Source organism: Lachnellula hyalina (genome assembly GCF_007821495.1).
Source record: "Lachnellula hyalina strain CBS 185.66 chromosome Unknown contig00010, whole genome shotgun sequence".
In the NCBI taxonomy this organism is placed as follows: domain Eukaryota; kingdom Fungi; phylum Ascomycota; class Leotiomycetes; order Helotiales; family Lachnaceae; genus Lachnellula; species Lachnellula hyalina.
Window position 1 is genome coordinate 180,776 of NW_022157124.1, and position 22,558 is coordinate 203,333.

General features: G+C 46.8%; 6 protein-coding genes across 6 annotated transcripts; 3 read left to right on the forward strand and 3 right to left on the reverse strand.

The window, feature by feature from the left end:
- Nucleotides 1-1,082: 1,082 nt before the first annotated feature.
- Nucleotides 1,083-3,573, forward strand: SPATA20 (Spermatogenesis-associated protein; the record flags this gene model as incomplete). The annotated part of the gene is made up of 3 exons (XM_031146096.1): nucleotides 1,083-1,350; nucleotides 1,400-2,900; nucleotides 2,961-3,573. The coding sequence occupies 3 exons, from the start codon at nucleotides 1,083-1,085 to the stop codon at nucleotides 3,571-3,573; spliced, it is 2,382 nt and encodes a 793-aa protein (XP_031008933.1).
- Nucleotides 3,574-3,821: 248 nt separating this feature from the next.
- PEX16 (Peroxisomal membrane protein) lies at nucleotides 3,822-5,036 on the reverse strand (the record flags this gene model as incomplete). The annotated part of the gene is made up of 1 exon (XM_031146097.1): nucleotides 3,822-5,036. The coding sequence occupies one exon, from the start codon at nucleotides 5,034-5,036 to the stop codon at nucleotides 3,822-3,824; it is 1,215 nt and encodes a 404-aa protein (XP_031008932.1).
- Nucleotides 5,037-5,170: 134 nt separating this feature from the next.
- LHYA1_G001112 (uncharacterized protein) lies at nucleotides 5,171-6,898 on the forward strand (the record flags this gene model as incomplete). Its single annotated transcript, XM_031146098.1, has 1 exon — nucleotides 5,171-6,898. The coding sequence occupies one exon, from the start codon at nucleotides 5,171-5,173 to the stop codon at nucleotides 6,896-6,898; it is 1,728 nt and encodes a 575-aa protein (XP_031008935.1).
- A 624-nt stretch (nucleotides 6,899-7,522) lies between these two features.
- On the reverse strand, nucleotides 7,523-10,168 carry ptaK_2 (oxidoreductase; the record flags this gene model as incomplete). The annotated part of the gene is made up of 11 exons (XM_031146099.1): nucleotides 7,523-7,678; nucleotides 7,732-7,955; nucleotides 8,025-8,274; nucleotides 8,325-8,569; nucleotides 8,605-8,854; nucleotides 8,912-8,994; nucleotides 9,052-9,236; nucleotides 9,290-9,385; nucleotides 9,434-9,550; nucleotides 9,603-9,618; nucleotides 10,114-10,168. 11 exons carry the CDS (start codon nucleotides 10,166-10,168, stop codon nucleotides 7,523-7,525), a joined length of 1,677 nt encoding a protein of 558 aa, XP_031008934.1.
- Nucleotides 10,169-15,566: 5,398 nt separating this feature from the next.
- atg17 (Autophagy-related protein) lies at nucleotides 15,567-17,158 on the reverse strand (the record flags this gene model as incomplete). Its single annotated transcript, XM_031146100.1, has 3 exons — nucleotides 15,567-16,556; nucleotides 16,605-16,793; nucleotides 16,841-17,158. The coding sequence occupies 3 exons, from the start codon at nucleotides 17,156-17,158 to the stop codon at nucleotides 15,567-15,569; spliced, it is 1,497 nt and encodes a 498-aa protein (XP_031008929.1).
- A 2,049-nt stretch (nucleotides 17,159-19,207) lies between these two features.
- On the forward strand, nucleotides 19,208-21,385 carry sconB (putative E3 ubiquitin ligase complex SCF subunit; the record flags this gene model as incomplete). Its single annotated transcript, XM_031146101.1, has 2 exons — nucleotides 19,208-19,627; nucleotides 19,676-21,385. The coding sequence occupies 2 exons, from the start codon at nucleotides 19,208-19,210 to the stop codon at nucleotides 21,383-21,385; spliced, it is 2,130 nt and encodes a 709-aa protein (XP_031008928.1).
- Nucleotides 21,386-22,558: the final 1,173 nt, after the last annotated feature.

A 22,558-nucleotide genomic window follows, 5' to 3' on the forward strand; every position in this document is an offset into this window, starting at 1 on the left:
CTAGCGGCGAGGCGTTGGCATAAGTATCCATCGCCCGGCCATATTCCTCAATCTTGCCAACAAGAGGTTGGATAGCTTTGATCGCTTTCCGCGTCTTAGAGTTAACCTTGTCTTCCTTCTCCAACTCTGACGTTCCATTAAAGATATTATCAATGGTAGCCTCCTTGAACAACACTTGTTCGTCAGGGTCTAGGGATAGGAGGAAGCAATTTCGCGCGATTTCCCACGGACTCTCATCCGTGGCATTGCTCGCCATGTCGGACGTGATCTAGAGGTTGTGGAAGAGGGCAGGGAGACCAGAAGATGCTCGACTGTTCATATTCTTGAGATGGAGGGCGAAGTTCCACCCATATCCAATTTTTGCGTCAGTAGACATTCATCTTGAAGGCTGTGTTTTCAGCTGAACTTAACCCCACGATGTAACAGCCTACCCTTTTGGAAGCTGGGCCAATAGAAATGTTCTGCTGGAGTGGATATAGTTTTGGCCCCCATAGCAGCCTAACTTAAGTCACGGGCTCATATCATATCTTGCGGCATGTGTAGATATTATTGTTTTGGAATAACGTTCTACTTTGGGAATATCCGAATATGCCCACCAGGCCAATATACTTGCTTATGTAAGATACAGGTAGTAAAGGGGTGACGATTTGTTTCAGTAGCTTCTTAGTGTAGCTTTCTAAAGTAATAGTTACTACTAGCGAGTAACTCAGCTGATGATGGAGGTACTTATTTTTAAAACACAGGAGGAGAAAAATAGATCAGAAGGTTAAGAGGGGTGCATGCTTATGTAAGTGTGTGTGCACGGAGCAAGTCGAAGTTGGGGAAAGCTTGAGTTCTTATCGTCAATCGTCAAATCCATATGACGGAGTAGAAGCAATAGCTAGCGCTAGGCGCAAAAGTACCCCACTCTGAGAGATACCATACCCACGACAAACTTCTGGAATGTGAGAGTAAACTAAGCACAAGACGACTCCCATGGTGCCTCTGAAACGTCCTACCCGCCCACGGCATACTACTAGATCCAGAGTCAACTTAAGCTTCTCTACGGCCTCCTAGAACTACAGTATAACCGACAAGTCATGATGACTGCACAAATTCGTGGGGTGAACGGCGAGGGCCAAGGATTAGGCCAGGCCTGGAAAGATGGCCTGGAAAGCAACGAGCAGCCCAATGAGGAGCCAAAAGAGAAGACCGCACTTGTGAACAGAGCTGGAGAGAGCCGTAGTCCTTACGTTCGCGCACACGCTTCGAATCCAGTCGCATGGCAGATCTGGGGAGATGAGGCTATTGATCTAGCTCGGAAAGAAAACAGGCTACTGTTTGTGAGCATCGGCTACAGTGCTTGTCACTGTAAGTACCGTGCATTGTACAGAAGTACTCGATACTGACAGTTATCTAGGGTGCCATGTTATGGAGCGAGAGTCTTTTGAGAATGAAGAAGTAGCCGCGATACTAAACGATGCCTTTATCCCCATCAAAATCGACCGCGAAGAACGACCGGATATCGACCGAATCTATATGAACTATGTTCAAGCTACGACCGGCTCTGGGGGCTGGCCTTTGAGCGTTTTTGTAACGCCTGACCTCGAACCCGTATTTGGTGGAACATATTGGCCTGGACCGACCAGCAGTACAACTCCTTTCGAAGACCAGGTTGATTTCTTGGCTATTTTGAATAAACTGTCCACGGTTTGGAAAGAACAAGAAGAGCGATGTCGCCAAGATTCGTCTGAGATTCTCAAGAAATTGAAAGACTTTGCGTCGGAAGGCACATTCGGAGACAGGAGGGGAGAGGGTGGGGATGGACTTGACATCGAATTACTCGAAGAAGCTAACCAGCATTTTCTCTCGACGTACGATAGTCAAAATGGAGGTTTTGGCTCAGCTCCAAAATTCCCGACCCCTTCAAAACTCTCGTTTCTCCTCCGCCTACGCCAATTTCCAAGCATTGTTCATGATGTTGTGGGAGAAGAAGACTGTCAAAAAGCCGAGAATATGGCTATGACTACGCTGCGGAAAATGGCGCGGGGCGGTATTCATGACCATATCGGAAACGGCTTTTCCAGATACTCTGTCACGGCTGACTGGTCATTGCCTCACTTTGAGAAGATGTTGTATGATAATGCTCAACTGCTTCATATCTATTTAGACGCATTCTTGTTGTCACGAGATCCAGAAATGCTGGGTGTTGTCTACGATATTGCTTCATATCTCACTTCTACACTGGAACATCCAGCTGGAGGGTTCTATTCCAGTGAAGATGCTGATAGCTTTTACAAAAGAGGAGATTCGGAGAAGCGAGAAGGTGCATATTACGTCTGGACGAAGAGGGAGTTTGAGAATGTTCTTGGCTCCCACACAGAACCAATACTATCTGCGTTCTTCAATGTCAGTGGACATGGCAATGTCAAACCTGAAAATGATCCTCATGATGAGTTCATTGATCAGAATGTCCTCGCTGTTGCAAATTCTCCGAATACACTGGCGAGTACATTTGGTATGAAGGAGGAGGAAATTGTGCGAATTATCAAAGATGGAAAGGCAGCGTTGAGGGCACACAGAGAAAAGGAGCGCGTGAAACCTGGCCTGGATGATAAGATTATTGTCAGCTGGAATGGCATTGCGATCGGGGCCCTCGCTCGAACGGCGGCAGTCATCAAAGGATTTGATCCCGTCAAGTCGGAGGAGTACTTGAAGTCTGCTCTCAAAGCTGCAACATTCATCAAGGAGAATCTGTATGATGAATCGACAAAGACACTCTATCGGATATGGAGGGAAGGTCGTGGCGAGACCAAGGGTTTTGCTGACGACTATGCATTCCTTGTCGATGGCTTGATTGACTTATATGAGGCTACTTTCAATGAAGAATGGCTTCATTGGGCGGACGATCTGCAACGCAAGTTACGCTATTCTTCCTCTTTGAATCTTCACTAACAAGGGCATGTAGAATCTCAAATCAGCCTCTTCTATGATTCCAGCGGAACAGGTGCTTTTTTCTCTACCGATTTCTCCGCCGCTCATGTAATTCTCCGCCTCAAAGAAGGCATGGACGCCAGTGAGCCATCAACGAACGGCATTTCAGCATCTAATCTCTACCGGCTCTCCAGCCTCCTCAACGACGACACATATTCCAAGAAGGCAAAGGAGACAGTTGCAGGTTTTGAATCAGAGATGCTTCAATACCCCTGGCTTTTCGCCTCTTTCATGCCCAGCATCGTCGCTGGACATCTTGGCTTGAAGGGAACAGTTGTATCTGGTGACGGGGTTGGCAATGATAAGATCAATAATTTTGAGAAGCAGCCCAGGGGAAGTTTTGGTACATTCGCAAAGCTTGACAGTTCTAATTCATGGCTGAGGCAACGAAACTCGCTGCTAAAAGACTTCGGGCTTGATGGCAAGCAGAGGGTCTTGATTTGCGAGGGCAATACTTGCCACGAAGAAGAATTGGAGGGTCAAACTGCTGATGCTTTAAATCTTGGTAATGTGGCGGCTGCATTACCTACGAAGCCGACGAATCAGGTGGTCGAGCCGGAGAAGGAGAGCAAGGAGGTTGTCCAGCCAGCTTCCGGGTAAAGAGAACGTTATGCTTTCTTAGGGGGTACAACTATTATTAGCGGCGTTGGAGTTTGACTGTGGGGCGGAATTCTGGCGGATATGCATACAATGGTGTAAGGGTATTGATGACACTTTTATCTCGGGGATATCTAATTTATTTTGGAACGGCGTTTCATGCCAAAGGCCGCAATTTGGTGAAGCACACAACGTAGATAATGCACAATTAAATTAAGATAAACCAAAGCTCTTGTATAATCTTACCATGCTCAATTTGAGCTGGTACTGAAATAATATTCATCCCACAGGTATTTGTAATCGTCCAAAACACCAGAAACCAACGAAGGCAGCCTCTCCGATGTACTCTGCAGGAACCCCTTTGTAATATTCTCGTAAAATGCTCCACGCATAGCCCACCATCCCATCGACCAGCCCCGTTTACCCCACTGATCCCTTTCTAATGCCGTTGTCCTTAGTCCATCTTTCCTTAGCTGTCTCGCCGCATACTCAATACTGAGTCCCAATAGCCACGGCTGCCAGTTCTTCTTATCCTTACTCCTCGACATCGCTATCGCATAGATAACCGGCTGTATAATATGTAGTATCTCCGCAAACTGCGCCGACCCATTAACCTTATTGAGCAGAGTATTTGGCGCTTTGATATCATCCGCCGTAAGTACTTTCGAGAGTAAATAGCTCGAGATATCACTCGGATTTGGCAGTGTTGGCAGGCTCAGTCCCGTCCTCTTCATCTTATACTCCTTAACCCTCGGCCTAACCTCTTCTTCCATCTCGATCTCTTCTTCTTCCGTCGGCGCCTCTTCCTCAGGAATAACCTCCCTCTCCGGCAAAGCTGGCGTAACCAGCGGCCTCAAATTTGTAATCCATAATAAACAGAGCCGGCATACCGCCTTCACGAGCTCCAAAACGACTATGATACGCCACCTCACCCGCTCCCCCTTCCGCTTCGCCATCATCTCCCATAACAACTCCGTATACTGAATCATAGTTAACATCGTCGCAATCCGCCTATAAAACCTGCTCTTGCCAATCCAAAACTTCGTATAGCGGTTATGCAAACTGGCGTTAGGCATACCCGGCAGTTTCGAGATTGCGCGGGTGAGTAATGTGTCGTGGTACATGGAGAGGAGTTGAATGGATGAATGTAGAGACTCAGAGGCTAGTTCCGCATCCCTGAATCGACCGGGGATTATGTAGGTCAGGGAGCGTAATGCGGATTCAATCTGGGTGACGGAGGATTGATTTGCGGTTATGAAGGAGGAGTACATGTTGAGCCATTTTGGGGGGAGTGCGAGCGCCGTGGGGATGAGACGAGGGGATGAGGCGGAGATGGAAGTCATGGGTTTGATTGCCTCTATGGGCGGAGGTTTGGTCGAGGAGGCCATTACATTTGGTGGAGAGGAGAGGTTGGTTGTCGCGTTGTGAGATGTTGATGACGGTCGTGGGTCGTGTCTTGCGCTCATCGTCTGGGATATCCAGCCTCGGTACAAGTATCCATGTACAGCGGAGCGGGCACGTGCGGGCGGCGATTAGATATGAATCTCAGAATAGCTTCAATCAACATCTCACATTCCTCCCCTCCAACTATTTAGCAGTAATGCCTCCCAAACACCGGCGCTCTAGTGTGGGAGACCATGCGCTTCTCCCAAGCCCCAAAAGAACCCGTACAAAACACCCTCTCGACCACGTCTCTTCCCTCTCCGACGAACTCCTTATCCGGATTCTCCACAACCTCCCCATTCAAACCCTTATCCAATGCCAGCGCCTCTCCCATCGCTTCTATACCCTCGCCGGAGACTCTCAAATATGGAAGAATCTCTACTACAACCGGTTTGTGCTTCCTCGCGCCCTCCGTATCCCTGGCCCAAAAACAGATGCAGCATTACACTTCTCGAGTAGGAGTAGTAAATGGCTGGATGAAAATACGCTCCTAGGCAAGAAGACTAAGTGGAAGGGCCAGTATAAGCTCAGGCATAATTGGAGCATTGGCGCTTGCGAGGTGCAAGAAATTCATGTTGCGGATCGGCCAAGTGTGCCGAGTATGCTGGTGAAGCTGGCGGAGGGGATAGTCCTTACGGTCGATAGAGGGGACGGATTAAGGGCGTGGGATTTGAAGGAGAGGGAGCTGATTGCTAGCTGTGCGCTGGAGGAGGGCGTTGTGCCTACATGCTTAGCGGTAGACGAGGGGATTGGGAGTGGGAGACTTGGAATCGCGGTAGGATTTATGGATGGCGGGTGGGGGACTTGGAGGTTGAATGTTAAGGAGAAGGAATTTGTGGAGGTTTACAGGCATCCGGAATCCAGTAATGGGATGTTGAGTGCGGTTGCGTATGCGAATCCGTATATTCTTACGATCACGGATTCGCAACTCCTGTCTCTCTATACCTTTACGCCTACCATTCCCACCCCGTCGACAGACGACACAGATGGTTATGAACAGGAAACCCCCAAAAGTAAGTCTCAAACTATGTTTGGCATCTTAAAGGCCAAATTTACGTCGAGTACAGATTCGGAAATTGCTCCTCATTCAGGACCCGAACCTCATCTACTTGCCTCACTCAAATCCCACACCTCCTGGCCACCACTGTCCTTGTCCATACGGACAACAACGTCAACAATAATAGCTTCAATAGCTTACTCTCTACCTACCTATTACTCAGGCTACACGATTGGGTTACAAGAGTTACACTTATCCACCACAACAGGCACAATTACCTTCTCACGCCTCTCATCCGCATTGCCGCAAGGTTTCTCCTCCATACTACCTTCACCAGTGGCTTTATCCCCATCATCTGGGACATTGTCACCAACCCTTAGAAATATCAGGAATGATATTGGGAGCAGCACACGACCAACTACACTCTCATACTCACATCCATACATCCTCGCCACTCACCCAGATAATACCCTCACTCTTTATCTCTGTACCTCCACTGCCAGCACACTGCACATCTCCCCAGGCACCAAGCTCTGGGGCCACACATCCTCCGTCTCATCTGCAGAAATTACCGCAAGAGGGAAAGCAGTAAGTGTAAGTACACGCGGTAATGAACTACGAGTCTGGGAACTCGAAGGCGGATTCTCCACCTCGACGCCTTCCAAAAACCGAAGGCTGAATAGAAGAGATGAAAGAAGCGTAAAGGTCCGCCCCGAAGGCAAAGACAGTGAGGTAACCACGGTTGAAGGTAGAAGAGGATTACTAGATGAATACTCAGAGGAAGTAGGCGCCCAGAAAAGCTGGGTCGGCTTTGATGATGAGATGGTGATTGTGCTCAAGGAGTCTGAACAGGGTACTCAGGCTTTGATGGTTTATGATTTTACGTAGACATCGATACCCACTTTAGATCAGAAGGGGTCATGAATAGGAGAAAAAAACAATCTTAAGTTTCCATCTTATTCTCCTCTCCCTGGTGCTTCCATGGTTCCTTGAGTAAGGACATAGTTTCACCCCATGCTTCTTGTATCTGTGAACGCTCCGCCCTTATAGTTCGACGACAAATTTGTGCCCATAGGGTACATCAAGTTGCATAAGTCGTTGACAACGTCCTTGGAGGGGGTTTTACAAGTACGTCCGTGCTTCTACTTCGTTTATTGTTGTCAAGGCTAAGACATAAATCATTTGAGGAATGGAGGGAAGTTTCCACGTTTAACGGACATAGATTCGGTATTTTGCAATGTTTTTGATCGGGTGTGTGAGTCTTTTCTATACTTTTCTCTCTGATAAATATTAGTTCTAAAAATAGGTAAAGCCCATAACCTGTGCGTGTTCGTAGTCATTATTATAACACTTCCTCTATGGAGTTTTTTTTCCCTTGCCCATTGACAAAATAAGAGATATACTTGCCAGTCGCCTGGCCCAGCTCAATGCAACCCTTGAGCTAATCCCACGCCATTACCTAAAGCCAAAACTCCTCATTATACCCAATAGGAAAGAACGATTAACTCTTATTCACAAGCCAGAATCGATTTGATCAACCACCGCCATGTTCGTGAACGCCGACCAATCCCGACAGGTTTGAGCTACGACACTCGGAATCTGGAGCTTCGCAATGTCGTCTGGTCGTTCCAAGACTGTCACATATAGACCTGCAGACACATGCCACGCCTGATATACGAGCGTCAGCGGAGTTTCGAAAATACAGGATGTGGGGAACCTACGATGTGGCAATGCAACGGCCACGCTCCTGGATTGTCTGCTGTGAATTGTAGCACCATATACCCGTTCGCTGGTAGTATCTGTACATCTCTGCGTTGTGGATTTAATGGATTTATCACTGTACTTCCGTCCCAGCTTCCGGTCCCAACATCCAAGACGAACATGTTGTGGCCGTGCAAGTGGATGGGGTGTGAGGAAAACCCAGCGGCGCCGTTATTGTTTATGACTTATAGAGTTAGCATTGTGATTTTACTTGGCAAGAGAGAATTTGGAGCCCTCTCAAAGAAATACATACCTATTCTAACGGACGAGTTTGATCCGAAATTCTCAACATTCCATTCCGGGCTGTCAGGATAGGAGTTGTTACCCATGTTTGACAAAAGAAGAATGGGCTGGTTGTAATTGGCGCGGAACGAGACGTTGTTCATAAGCCAAAGGAAGTTGCCCGTCTCATTTTTTTGGAAATCGATGTCGATCACTTTTGTGGTTGGTGGGTTTGGATCGGGCGTAATAGGATACCATGGCACAGTCTTACTCAAGTCATCCTATGCCGTGTTAGTAGAGTGGATTCCTAGTGCGAAGTCAAGGTTCTTACATTGACGCACACACCCTCAACTGAAGCCTTGAATTCTGGCCAGGCAGTAGTGTTAAAAGTTCCAGCAGTGAGAGCGTCATGCTTGTAATACACAATTGCTGTAGCATCGGGATTGTTGCTTAGGGAACATGGCGCGGAAGCAATTGAGGACCGCATTATATATGCACCTGTAGCTCCATCGAGACCCCTGACAAGTACATCGGTTCGCTGACCGATAGCCAAAGAGACCACTAGGCTTGAGTGAGCTGGCAATCTCTATATCATAATGTGCAATCTTTACCTTTCGTATCGTACGGAATGATGGGCACAAAATCGTTGGCGATTACAGTCATAATATGTCCGTCTATCGAGAACTTCTGCTGTCCTTCTGCACCAGCGTTGATTAACCTGAGCCGGTGAAGTTTTCCCGGGCTAAGTCTAAAGTTGGTGATTCCAGCATTGCTTTTGCAAGAAGCAGTATCACCGGTGGCAACCGCAGAACAATTGAAGTTGTTTCTTCCGTTTATTAGATTACTGTCAGAGGGAGGAGCCTTAGCCATAGTTAGCACTGGGCACGTATTTATGGCGGGCATCTCATGTCAACTTACAATCTTGGTCACATCTGTGCCCACAACATCCTTCACAATATCATTGTAATCTCTGTGATACCAATCAGTGAGCAATATTGGACCTTTGTCTATTTGCTAGATTAGTTCAAGCTTAATCTTGACGCCATAAGAGTTCTTACCAATATCGTATTTCAGAGTATCTGGACCGTGGATGATCATCGGACCAATGAGCCCTCCTGCATATTGTGCTGAATAATGGGAGTGATACCAAGATGTACCATAAAGATCAGCAGTAAAGCTGTAGGTAAAGCTTCCTCCGGGCGGAATTGGACACTGGGAAACACCTGGAACGCCGTCCTCCCACCTATATACAAATCAGCCTCAAATGTGCCCGGAAGTAATGATTGTTTAGCTCACTGGTTATTCTTTTGCAGGATGCCGTGCCAATGGAGAGCAGTTCCTTCCTGGGGTCCAGTGATTTGATTGTGTACTGTGACCTGAATAGTATCTCCCCTGGCAACAGTTAGGATGATCTTTTAAACGGTAATTTTGTCTTCTCACCAGTTCGCTTCAATCAAGGGCGCTGGAAATTGCCCGTTGATTAGCAGAACAGGTTTGTAATACCCATCTGGTGCCCTCATCTCTCGTTTGATCGTGAAGTCATAACTTCGTATCACACTACATGTAGTTAGTCACTGAGCCGACATGGAATGGTCTATTTGTGCCATACCCGGTATACGGAGGATCTAAGAAGAGAGTAAATATAGTCCACGAGTCACTGTTGCAGAAGGGTCGAGCTTACCAACTGCGGTAGAATTTGTATCAGAATGTACGTTAGTCATTCATTATCAATGTCACAACTCACTGTCTACAGAACGTTAGGATCTGCTTGACGTTTCACTCTCCATGTGGTGAACACTTACAAGCATTGGTATTATTAACGGTTTTGCCAGCCCATGGAAAACCTTGGGGAAGCGGCTGCAAAGTAGACTCGGAATCAGAAACGAAGGAATAAGGATGGTCATTTAGACAGCAGGGTAATTATAGCATATAGAACGCAAATAATCCTTTGGCGAGAATCATTCAAACAAATGAAAAGCTTGGTAGGATAAAAGTGTGGGAGTACTAACCGTGACAGGATTTGAAGTTAGAAGAAACTCGGAATTGAGTTCAGGATAGTCGGCTAATAGTAAGTAATCAGTCGACAGTCAATATGATGAGGGGGAAGAATAGGTACATACCTTGGGCGGCAACGAGTGAGGCCCAGAAAAGGGTAGCAACAGCGCTGAACCTCATTTTGTTGACAGTAAGTCTAGCGTATCCAATGAACAAAGGATTGAGCTGCTTGAAGATAGAAGTGAGAAGGTTTGAGGGGATTATCTACTACATATTTATATTAGAAGGGGGCAGTCGCCGCCTCACGCTTAGACTACAATTAGCATTCTTAGCAGCTTCTATTTTGGAAAGCGGATCGTCGGAAAAAAACCGACTGCGAATACGGCTCTCAGACGGCATAGGCACCGGTTCTGACAAAGGCGGGAAGTATGATGGCCCGTAGTAGCAGTGCAGTTCTCTCGTCAGCGGTCTAAAGAGTACGGGTGCATGAGATCAGGTTATTGTTTGAAGCACTAGGATCCGAAAGACTGTTGCAATAGCCAAGATTCTTTAAATTGTGGCTCAAATTTTAGAGGAGTAATCCCGATAATCTGAAGAAGATCTATGGTCAAAACTTAGTGGTATTGCAGAAAACTCGTCCAGTAAAGCATTCATGCGGCGTCGGGCAGGAGACGGCGCCATCTACTCGATAGACAGAAGAAGCAGTACTATGCATGTCTGCATATCAAATGCATATAAGGCTGAGGTTTTGAGGCACGGGTGGCAAGGAGAAACTAGCTTAGGTCGATGCTAAATGGATTGCATGACTTGCAGGTCCGATCTAGATCAACATGGGGTGCTGACTTCGTGGCAGGTCAGATCAATAGACTGAACACGAAAGTGGAGAACTAACAACCTCAAAGCAGACTCAGGACTGCGTGCGGTCAATCGATAGGCAGCTGGAACGAGATACTCTTGGACCCGGCAAGATTTTGTCGGGCCAGTCAGCCAGATGCGAGAAGTCCACATATAAAGAGAGTATAAAGCTTTGTAGAGACCCGACACAGTCATGCCGTGTCGATGACCGCCTGGTCATGGTCACGGACTCGACCAGGATCATCCAGGCCCAAGTCTACTATAAGCATTATACTTGCTGGTCAATTGACAGACAGCTTTACCTAATCATACTTTACCCTGCGGGACCGTTACTCGGCTCTTAAAGCCTCTTGGTATCTTACAAAGTATATGATTAAAAGCGAGATTATTGCATGACGACACAAGAGCGTGGACAAGATTGAGTATAGAGTAGCAGAGAGGGGGTTCGCTGGGTGGTGGGCAGAGTCTGGAGAATCAACTTTAGTGACGGATCCTTGGTCGTTCGTCTTCGATAAAAACATAAAACTCCTCTACTACGAAGTCAGACCAGCTCCGATTCGAATTCAGCAAATGCAACCAACGAAAAGCATGCATTTTCAAGGTTGACCCATACGCAGTACTGCATGGCTGGCTATCTTTGGAGATCCCTATTTCCTAGCGCAGATGCGCCAAGATGAGTGCTGGCAGGTTGACATGTGGATATCTCGTACTTTCAGCTCTATCCTGCATAGCAATCCACATGGCACTTGCAAGCCTCAACAAATATATTGTCCCTTCCTTTGTGTGCCCCAGGCGTGAAGATCTGACAGCAGAGAGTGTGTTGAGAATACTAGTTCCCATCCCACAGACACAAATCTCGTACATCTCAGGCTTACGCTAGCTCAATAGACCAACAGACTGAGGAGGTTGAAATCAAAACATGGGAGCTTTCTCCTCATAGCTAGGCGCCAAGGTAGCCAGCCACCTACGAGCCCGTGCGGCCGTATTGATAGTGGGGAATGATGCAGGACCTTGTCCTGTTGTTCTACTGAGGTTTGCAATACTGTACGAGTACACGGTGAGAGTATAGAGTGGATACTCATGATCATTGGGCATTGGGCTCATGATGGTTGACAGACAGCTCAACATGACGATGCTTGGTACAGTAGTGTCAAGATTTGCTCGAGGCTGTCCCTGCACCTGCATTACCCTATAATATGACAGGCTCCGTTCTAATTCGTCCGCGTAGCGATGGTCACGACGACTAGAATATAACCTTATCATCTTTCTGGCTGTGGAAATCTTCGCCCGCCATATCCACACCGCTAGCTGGCAGCCATCTCACGGCTTTCAAAATCGATACTTTAGTTGGTATAAATACGAGAACGTACATGCTTAAATACGAAAATACGAAGTACCAAGTATAGCAGCCTAGGCCGGCCTCTTACCATGACTGAACAGTCTGTGACTTGAGGCAGCCACCGAATCGTATGTGCATCAGAGAGGACTTGTTTGTACTTTGTAGGTTGTACGCTGTTACTCCCAGAACTGACTTGAATACTAAGCATAACCTCAGGGACCGAGATTGCAAGAGAGGATTGCCCAAATAGGTAAGTTCAATGCTAGTAAATAAACTTTTCTTTTTCTTCAAATCGACCTCGGTGGGACCTGTACTTCGGATCTGCTGCATGCACTACTCACACCGGCATATCAAGTTCCACTACAGTAACCCAAGTTCACGGGTCCATGAGCCTCCAAGAACTGCTTTCACATCAGCGGTTTGGATGATCTGTACGGATAAGACATATTTTGTGCGTATTAAATGTGACTTGGGACCAGAGAGCCCAGGGTACTAAGTTATGCAGCAGTAAATTCTTTACTCGAGGTACGAACAGGGTTAACCCTGACTCGGCCCGTTGATGATTTTCCTCTAGGTTAAGGACCCCGGATTTCTACCACTACGGCAAAGACCTTGGTATTTGAGCTTTTTCGCACCTTTAATTGCATCTTCCACCATTTTCTTTTCTGGTCGAGGTTGATGAGTTCAATATTCAGCAGAGAAGTACGTACTAGTTTACTGTGTACTTAAAAGCCACGGTTTCCAAGCTATGGGCCACATGTGGCTACCTAAAGCTTCGGAGCTGTTTTATTTCGGGCAAGTGGATCTTCTAGCAGACCTGATCTCTCAGCTGTGAATTTACAGAGGTGCATTCTTAAATGATTAACATATCTTACTTCTATTAGAGCGCTCGCCTGTTAGTCAAAACCCCCGTTATAGCCATGCCAAGAGTTATAATCATTCGAGGCCGAACCCCCCGTCAGCTTAGTCCGCATCACAAGAGCCTTCTGCAGAACATCCTTGACAGTACTGTAGCCTAGACTGCTGCATATACGAGGGTCATGGATGCATTGCATATCCACGTATAGGGAATGTGTAGTTAGGGCATATGCGGTAAAACAACCGAGAGGCCCGAGGGATTGGTTCAATTGTGCACATGTGAGCCTCGTGTTGTGCCCGTATGAGAAACAATAAAGGTTGATTGGTGTTCTTGATGCCTCTTTTGTTCTCTTACTTGTTCATCGGATCTACGGTGCTCCCACCACGACATGTCAGAGCCTCGACCCTTCTTTTTACTTCGAAGTAAGTGTATATATAGCATATCACGAGAATAGTGGAATGAGAGATATAAGCCCCCAGCTCTTGTTCCGTATGAAGATTGATCCCATATCTAAAGAGTCTTGACTCCCGTATTAGACTTAAACTTAGTCGGTTCGGTCCAAGTCCAAGTCCGATTCAACTCCAACTTGGACTCAGTCAACCTTGACCCAGACCTACCATTCTCCTACACTCCCAACATCCTCTCCAGATCTAATCAAGCCTAAACATTTTCCTCCTATCCTCCGGTTGATCGAATTGATGGACTACAAATACAACCCAAGAACCAAATCTCAATGACGCATCGCGAAAACGAATCATTTAAGAGATATGGCGATTTTTTCTCTTTGCGAGCATTTGCCAAACAACTTCAACACCGCAAGAATAGCTCTTGGAGTTCTGTTGCTATATAAGTTTCCCGCGTCCAACGAGAGTGTCGGATGTGCTGCTAGTGCCAGTAGACGCGACGAAAGCGTAGTGAATGAACGAATTGCTGCTAGAAAAGTATCTGCTGTTATTTGTCTAAGCCCTGTTATTACTTCATCTCCTCTGCCTTAACACATCGAATGCAGTGCATATTTTCAAGACAAAATAAAAATAAGAAAACGTGATACCGTTTTAAAATCCACCATATGTGCTCCATCCATCAAGAATCAACACAATCTCCCCTACCCCTATTCATATCCTCTTTCTGATATTCTTGCATCCAAGATCTAGACAGCTTTTCCTCTCCTTTTATACCCCTCTAATCTTGGCTCGACTCGGATTCACCCTCTCTTCCCCTCGCATCATCCGCCCAATCGGAGAGTTGATCGAGTATAAAATTGGAATATTGCCCAAGCATTACCATCCATTTAATGACAAACAGACAGTAGCACCATTGAGCTATCTGCCGATCGTGCTGGGGGTAGTCTGGATAGCCCGAGACAAGAAGGAATGATCTTCATTATACATTCATCGTATTCTGAAAGAGCTATATATAGCGAGCGGGGTAAAAAAGAGTAACTCAATCGCTAAGTGAATAGACTTGCTGTCAAGAACCTATTCGTTGTCAGTTTAGAAACAGCTGTTCATCACACTTCAACACACGCGATGATCGATCTAACGACCTACATAATGACGAATACACATATACTATAGTAACACGAAAAAACAAGATGAAGCTAATCAAATCAGACCCCCTCCCTTTCCATCCAACCTACCATGTTCCTTGGACACTTGCTTACTTCTCTATCAATCAACCGCAGCCTCCTCCGGCCGCCACCACGTCTCTTTATCCTCTTTGTTTTCGCTAATAACGCAGTAACATGAACATTGACATTAACATACTATAGCGCTTCTATCGATGGATGATGTATAACTCCACGGCATGAACGCACGCTTTCAGTCGATATGAAGGGAAGCATAGGAATAGCATCCCGTGTTGGAGTTAACTTGGTATCTATGTACACCTCTTGTAAGAATAGACGGGGATATTGCACCACGTGGGGGAAAAGTCAGGTATAGATAGATAGATAAATAAATGAATAAATATAACCCCCTCATACACGCATACACGCATACACGTAAATAAAACTGCAACTCTCCATCACCCGAAGATCTCACCTTGTGGAGAAACAGTAGTTTTGTCTTTGAACCTAGACATAGACTGTTATTGATTGGAGTGTTTTTCTAAGGGAGAGGGGGGGGGGGGGGGGGTATAGGGTATGAGGCTATGATATGATATGGGATGTGAAAGTGTGCATGATATGTTGAAAGTAGCAGAGGGGTATGTATATATATAAAGGGCACTGTAGAGGATGTGAGTTACTATACAGAGAAGGAAAACTTAAGCGGGAAATAACTTATTAGTTATGAGCCAAAAGTTCAAAAGCAGCAAATAAAAGGGGGGATTTGACTGCCGATAAATGCTATAGAAAATGGGGTCGGAAGAATGGGGACGAGACCGCGAGGTTGTGAAAATGAGGAGACAGAGGAATATAGGCAAAAGTTCGCAGCTTTTGTTTCAAATACCCATCCTATACGATGGTATCATATATCCAACCTAAACACCCCATATATAAATAAGTGGACCCCCCCCTCCTCACTTCACCTCTCATTCCTCTGCCTATCCTTCTCCCTCTTCCCCGCTGCCTCAATCGCACCCCTCTCCAACTCCGGCACGCTGCTTTCACCCACCCCATCTCCATTTCTCAACACAAACTCCCACACGGGGGCCGGCTTGTTGACACTCGGATATAAATCAACGGGCAAGAAATCCCCCACATCAAGTCGGAAGCCCTCTCGTTCTTTCATATCCGCCTCATACAACCTCCCCATTTGCTCCATCGCCCTATCCACAATCCCCTTTACTTTTTCCTCGCACTCTTTGCGTCTATATACTTCCAAAATCAGGGAGTCGTAGGACGAAAAGTAGTTTTCGTAGAAGAGACGCATGGATTCGAGCTCGGATAGCTGGTCTTGGATCTGCGCTTTCGTTTCATCCCACCGAAGTCTGAATTCTTGACTCGCGATTATATACCCGGTTAATCTCGCCCCAACTCCCTCTAAAATATGATATGCGTTCGTGATATCGTTATAAGCAGTTGTAAGAGACGCCACTTGTTCGAGAATCGCATCATGTTTCCCTTCCATCTCCGCCAAGAACTCGCGGAGCTCCTCAACAACATCTTCGACTTGAGAAGCATCGTGCTCGAGCACATCGAGCATCTGTCGTCGCTCGTCGGAGGATATGGGTTCGTCGGGTGCGGATTCGGTATTGATGACACCGGAGACGGAGACGGGGTCTGAGCCGGGGGGTTGGGATGATGCGGCTTTGCGGACGGCTGCGTAGCCACCTTCCGTGTGCCGAATTGCGTTTACGCAGAGGTCGAAATGGCGGACGAGGGAGTCGAGGAGAGAGGCCATTTCTTGGGCGTGAGATTCGAGGGTATGGAGATGTGTGTGGATGGGGGAAGAGAAAGTAGATTGGGATTGCGATTGGGAGGCTGATTGGGGGGCAGATGTCATGGCCGTTTTGAGGGCGCGGAGGTCATCGTCGAAGGAGAGGATTGAGGTATCGAAATCAGTTTGAGCTTCCTGAGATGGGGATTAGATGGGATGAGAAGCTTTGAGGGTGTAGCCAACCTTGGTTTCTCGTATTGACTCCTTCAACGCATCTCGCATGGTTTCAACACCCTGTTCATCTACAAAATCTAGCAGACTTCGGGGTTCTTCTCCAGCGGGTCTAAATGCTGCTTCCACCATTGTAGACCGTAAGACGTCCATAGTAGATTCCAGCCTTGCGTTTGCAGCATCGAGAGTTCGGATGACATTCTAAAACTATCAGCATCACAGCCTTCTCACAATTGGCAGAAACGTACTTTGAAATCCCGCTGTCCATCTTTGTATATATTCTCCACCCCATTCCTAACCTTCTTAAGTATCTTAACTTGACCCGAGATGCCATTTCTTAGAAACCCTGTCCGAGCACTCAGCACCACACTCTCTTCCAAAGCCGCCCTTGCCGAAGTGACGATTTCATTTGCACGCCATACTGTATTTATGGAAGATAATGAGCGTTTCGATACAAGTAGATGCGATACGAGGGTCTGGATGGAAACATCTTGATGGCTCATGGAATTGGACGGCGAAAGCGATGATTGGCTGTGGCTTGCGGGTATGGTTGGAGATAAAGACATTTTGGGGATGTAATGTTCGCCTTTCTCTTTGTAGGAATCTTCTACTATCTGCTAGGATGACCCATCTTAGGTTGTTTCGAGTTGTGCAATAAATACCTAGGTAGTTGATATGAGGTTATTGGAGACAAGGCTGTGGTGTAGGGCTGACTGGTATCCAGGAGGCGAGATGAACCTAAAGCGCATTTCATATGCAGACATCCGAGCTGTCGAAACTTGACTGTTTTCAATGTTAACAACATCAGAGTCGTGATATCATATACGTATACTAATTCTTGAAAGCAAACATCTTCTGGACGTCTTGCAAGAGCGATTGAATTATCTAGTTGAAGAACCTTCATGTCCTAGGCTTTCACGGAACTTCCGGGCAAAGAAAATAGAGTATTTCAGTTTTCATCTTCCGATCACGAAGCAAACCTTGAATTCGATATGAGAAACTTACTCACTCTCATGGGGTCGCACTGGTTTGGATAGTCTCTAGATAATCCCCATGACAGTTCAGACATCTTTCTACCTCTTTTTATCTTCTCTCAATTAGGTCGGCTTCAGGCAGTAGATTGGATGAATGCGTTTACTCCTGGTTCAGTGGTAGTATGAGATTGTCTTGCAACAATGGAATGGACCCCAGATCAGGAGTGTCTCCTACCTAGGTACCCAGGTATCTTTCAAACTCACATGCTGCGGGTTCTTCCGAGTACAAAGTACCAGGGCAGGGGCATATTCCCACGGACCTCCATGTCGGTATCGCGCCGTGTTCAGTTCAGCCTATTTACCCAAACCATGCATGTTTGTAAATGCGGATCCTCATGGCATATTGAGACGTCCTATTCGATCAATGCCATGGATTACCATGTCACCCCGAAGCTTACTTGCATTGAGACATCCCTCTTTCGGCATTTCTTCAATTCTTCAATTAATATGACATGGCTTAGGTACGGATCCTCATATCAATCCTACTCCGTACTACCTATAAAGTCTTTAGGTTCAAGACTTCCCTGAAACTTTGGAGACGAAGCAATTGCGCCATCATGGCTGTGTATTAAATTATTATCTCCCGCACTCTACCTCTGTAGCCATCGATGGCGTGTCCGATTTACTTTTATTCTTATCCTCATTATGACGCATTAATATTTTCTTCTCTTCTCAAGGACTGATCTAGACTCTCAATCATTGAGTTTGTAAGCTCTTTGAATTTGATATCACACCATCACCAAGCTAAGGATTCAAATGCAATCCGCCGGAAAGTGTGGGGAAAAGAACTAAAACGAAAAAGATTAAAGTTCGACGGGGAGCAAAATTGGCTCCCGCGGGCGATGGACTAAAGCGGCCTAGGTTGTCAACTGACGAAAGAGAGGAGGGGGGACGGAAGTATTGGAATTACAGTATTTAGGGATGATAGTTAGATAAAAATCAGAAATATCACACAATTCATCCAAACTTAATCATGAATCATGATATTTGCAAAGAATTAGAAAGTGTGAAATGCAAATGCATCCAAAGCAAAGCACGGAATTTGATGATTGATCACGCGATTGTGCCTTAAGGCACCAAAAGACGCAATCCGATCCGATACCGATTATCCGCCGCCTTTTGCTTTGTTCCCACCGCCTCCACCTTTGCAGGGCTTGAGGGTACAGACAGGGCTGCTTCAACCACAACCACAACCTCCACCACTGCCAGCTGTATTCTCCACGGTACATGCAGAGTCCGTCACCACCTTTGAATCCATCTTCACATCTCCTCACCGTACCCGACATATCATACAGATCACAGCATCCCTTCACTTCCATCTGTGTGCAACATCCAACTCTTTGCGCCGCATCTCTTCCCCTCCACCTTGCCTTACCCTACCTTACATACCACCAAGTACCGACTGCGGTAGCACGCCATCGAGGGCAAAGTCACCTCAAATTTATACACCTGCACGTTGGACACCGCTCCCCTTCGATTCCTCATGCGCAGCCTGATCTGAGTCAGACCCTTGCCTTGCGCCTGTCTTTGTTTACGAAGCCCGAACGGGCATTTCCTTTGACCGACCCCTGGGTAGCCGATATGGCGTCAGGCTCCCCCAACTCCATGACATTGCGCCAGTCTGTAGAAGTACCGGACAATGGCACTTTCACCCATTCTAATTTCACTACCTCGCACGACATCTCATCCGCAGAGAGTATGGCCGTCGAGCACGCAAGACAACCAAAGGAGGCCGGAGAGCGTCCGTCGAAGGATAACTGTGATGGAGAACATGGTGGACCAGACGCAACAATTGCTATATCATCTTCAAGTCGAATCGCTGGTCAGACTGTTGCACCTTTCCTTGCAAAGCATATCCCCGAATCATACGCCCCCATGGGAGTTGCTCAACCAAACACAACTTCAAAGAAAGATCCAAATACCAAATTCTGCTACCGGCATCAGCCGGATTCAAAGTGTAGAAGGACAGCTGACGAGCCAACAATGGAGAATCTTCAGAGGGTATATGTGACTTTGGTGTTTTGCAGATCATGGCTAACAGAATGATAGGAGCTGGAAACGTTAACCCAAGACGATCAACAGGGCATATCCCACGTCTGGTCATTATTCTCCGCCGCCCCAGCCAAACACAGGAATCTTATGCTCCAGGGCATCTTGACTCAGTGCTGTTTCCCCCAACTCTCATATCTTTCAACCTCTGTACGCGACCTTATTCGCATTGATTTCCTCACCGCCCTCCCATCGGAAATATCCTACAAAATTTTATGTCACCTTGACACAACCTCCCTTTGTAAAGCTGCTCAAGTCAGTCAGAGATGGCGTATACTAGCAGACGATGATGTGGTATGGCATAAGATGTGCGAACAGCACATTGACCGAAAATGTCTCAAGTGTGGGTGGGGACTACCATTACTAGAGCGGAAACGCTTGAGGGATTGGAAGCGCCAGCAGCAATTACGAGCAACAGGCCGAGGTTTAAATGAGTGGTCACCCAAATTGACCCCGGCACCTGATGATGCGGGCAGTACAGATATGGTCAGGAAACCATCCTGTAATGGCATAGGAAAGAGAGATGCAGACTCGTTGACTTCTGATGGCCCATTATCTGTTTCTCCTGAAGCAAGCAAGCGACAAAGAATGAACCCCGAAGATTCATATTTCCCCAAAACTCGGCCGTGGAAAGACGTCTACAAGGATCGATTCAAGGTTGGCACAAATTGGAAGTACGGTCGCTGTACGACCAAGATATTCAGAGGCCATCAAAATGGTGTCATGTGCTTGCAGTTTGATGACAACATTCTGGCAACTGGGTCATACGACAGTACCATCAAAATCTGGGATATCAACACTGGCGAATGCCTCCGAACCCTCCGAGGTCACACCCTCGGCGTGCGGGCTCTGCAATTCGATGACACCAAACTAATCAGCGGAAGTCTCGACCACACAATTCGAGTCTGGAATTGGCGAACTGGAGAGACCATAGCAACGTATCCAGAACACACCGAAGGCGTGATATCAGTAAACCTCGACGGCAACCTCCTTGCTTCCGGCTCCGTCGACAAAACCGTACGAATCTGGAACTTCAAAGACAAATCTAAATTTTCTTTAAAGGGTCACAGGGACTGGGTCAACGCAGTGCGCGTCGACTCCGCCTCCCGCACCGTATTCTCTGCTTCCGATGACTGCACGATTCGTCTATGGGATCTGGATACCAAGCAGACAATCCAAACATATATAGGCCATGTTGGACAGGTTCAGCAAGTCACGTTGTTGCCTGCGGACTATGAACCTGAAGATGTCGATGCAGAGGAAGTAGACGATGGCGCGAGCAGCACATCAAGTACATCGGATCTCACCATGAACCTCTCCTCACCCCCCTCGATCTCCCCCTTCGAGCTCTGGCCTTCATCCCGTCCCCGGCCTGCGCGGTACATGGTAACAGGTGGCTTGGACTCCACTGTTCGACTCTGGGACGTCGAGTCTGGCAAGTGTTTAAAGACCTTCTTTGGCCACGTTGAGGGCGTTTGGGCTCTAGCTGCTGATACGTTGCGCGTTGTATCTGGGGCGGAAGATCGAATGGTGAAAGTGTGGGATGCACGGACGGGAAAGTGCGAGAAGACTTTCAGTGGACATCAGGGCCCGGTGACGTGCATTGGGCTTAGTGATTCGAGGATGGTTACTGGGAGTGAAGACTGTGAGGTTCGGATGTACAGCTTCAAGTCTGAAGATGGGGAGGCGGTTGAGGATGAGGGGTATTGAACGAGGAGCGAGCCGTTGAGAAAGAAGCCTTGGATGTCGAAGAATGTGGGGGGAGAAGAGCTGCTGTGATTGTTTGCGTGAACGCTGATCTTCATTGCTTCCGATGCTTGATTGATTAGTTTATTGATAGATAGATACCTTAATTTGTTGCATTTAAGCGTTGCCTAGGGAGCACGGGATGGGAAACCTGGAATGGTATGGAATGAACTGCACTGGACCGGACTAGACTGGACTGGGACTGGGACTGGATGGGACATAGGATGGCGTTACTGGATGGCATAGCGTTGAAACAAAACATTTCCTTGCTCAATATACGCTAGCATGATTGTCCATATTACGTGGGCGGATGGATGGATGGATGGATAGATAAACCAATGAAGCAATTCAACCGTATCCTGCAGTGCAGTTAGTATTTTGAATTGAGTATTACGGGTCGACTAGCTTCATAGTATATGTGTGTTTCTTCACCGTTTACTATGATAGAGATTAAGAGGCGATTTCATGTTCTGATAATTATCTACCATGCATCTAACACCCATGAAAGCTGTTTTGCGAAGGTGGTGCCGCAATATTCACAATGTCATGTACTGATGTATATATATACACCATCTCCTACAATCCGCTGCGTTTTGTTGATTTGTCTCAATCTGTGGACGGACTTGGAGTGCGATTTGTCCCCTAACATCTACCTCTAATCATTATGTTTCTAAACTCAGCTTCAGAAGCCGGGGTATTCAAGGGGCAATTCTAGAGATATGTAGTAATTACAATGACGTTGAAGCAAACACAGAATCGAAACATTAAAACGATTGCCTAATTATGAATCAGAATTATCTCGCGGTAGCTAGTACGTGTTCTGATATAAGTCGAGGATCGATTTGCGTATTGAAGCAAATCAAAGATTACTTAGTTCCGACCCTAGCTCTCCCCCGTTTTTTACCTGGCGACGCGTATTTTTAAATCTGTGCCAAAGACGATGTGCAACAAAAGCACGTGAGGTATTACTAAAACTGGAATAGAAATATGGGTCTTGGCCGATTGTTAAATCTAATCCAAAAGGCGACGTGCAACAAAACAATGTGATGCGGGCCCAAAAGGGTGTCTTGGCGGCGCACTAGATGCTAAAGAGGCACCAGATAGATATGTACAGATGAGATCCGGAAGAGCAGATTG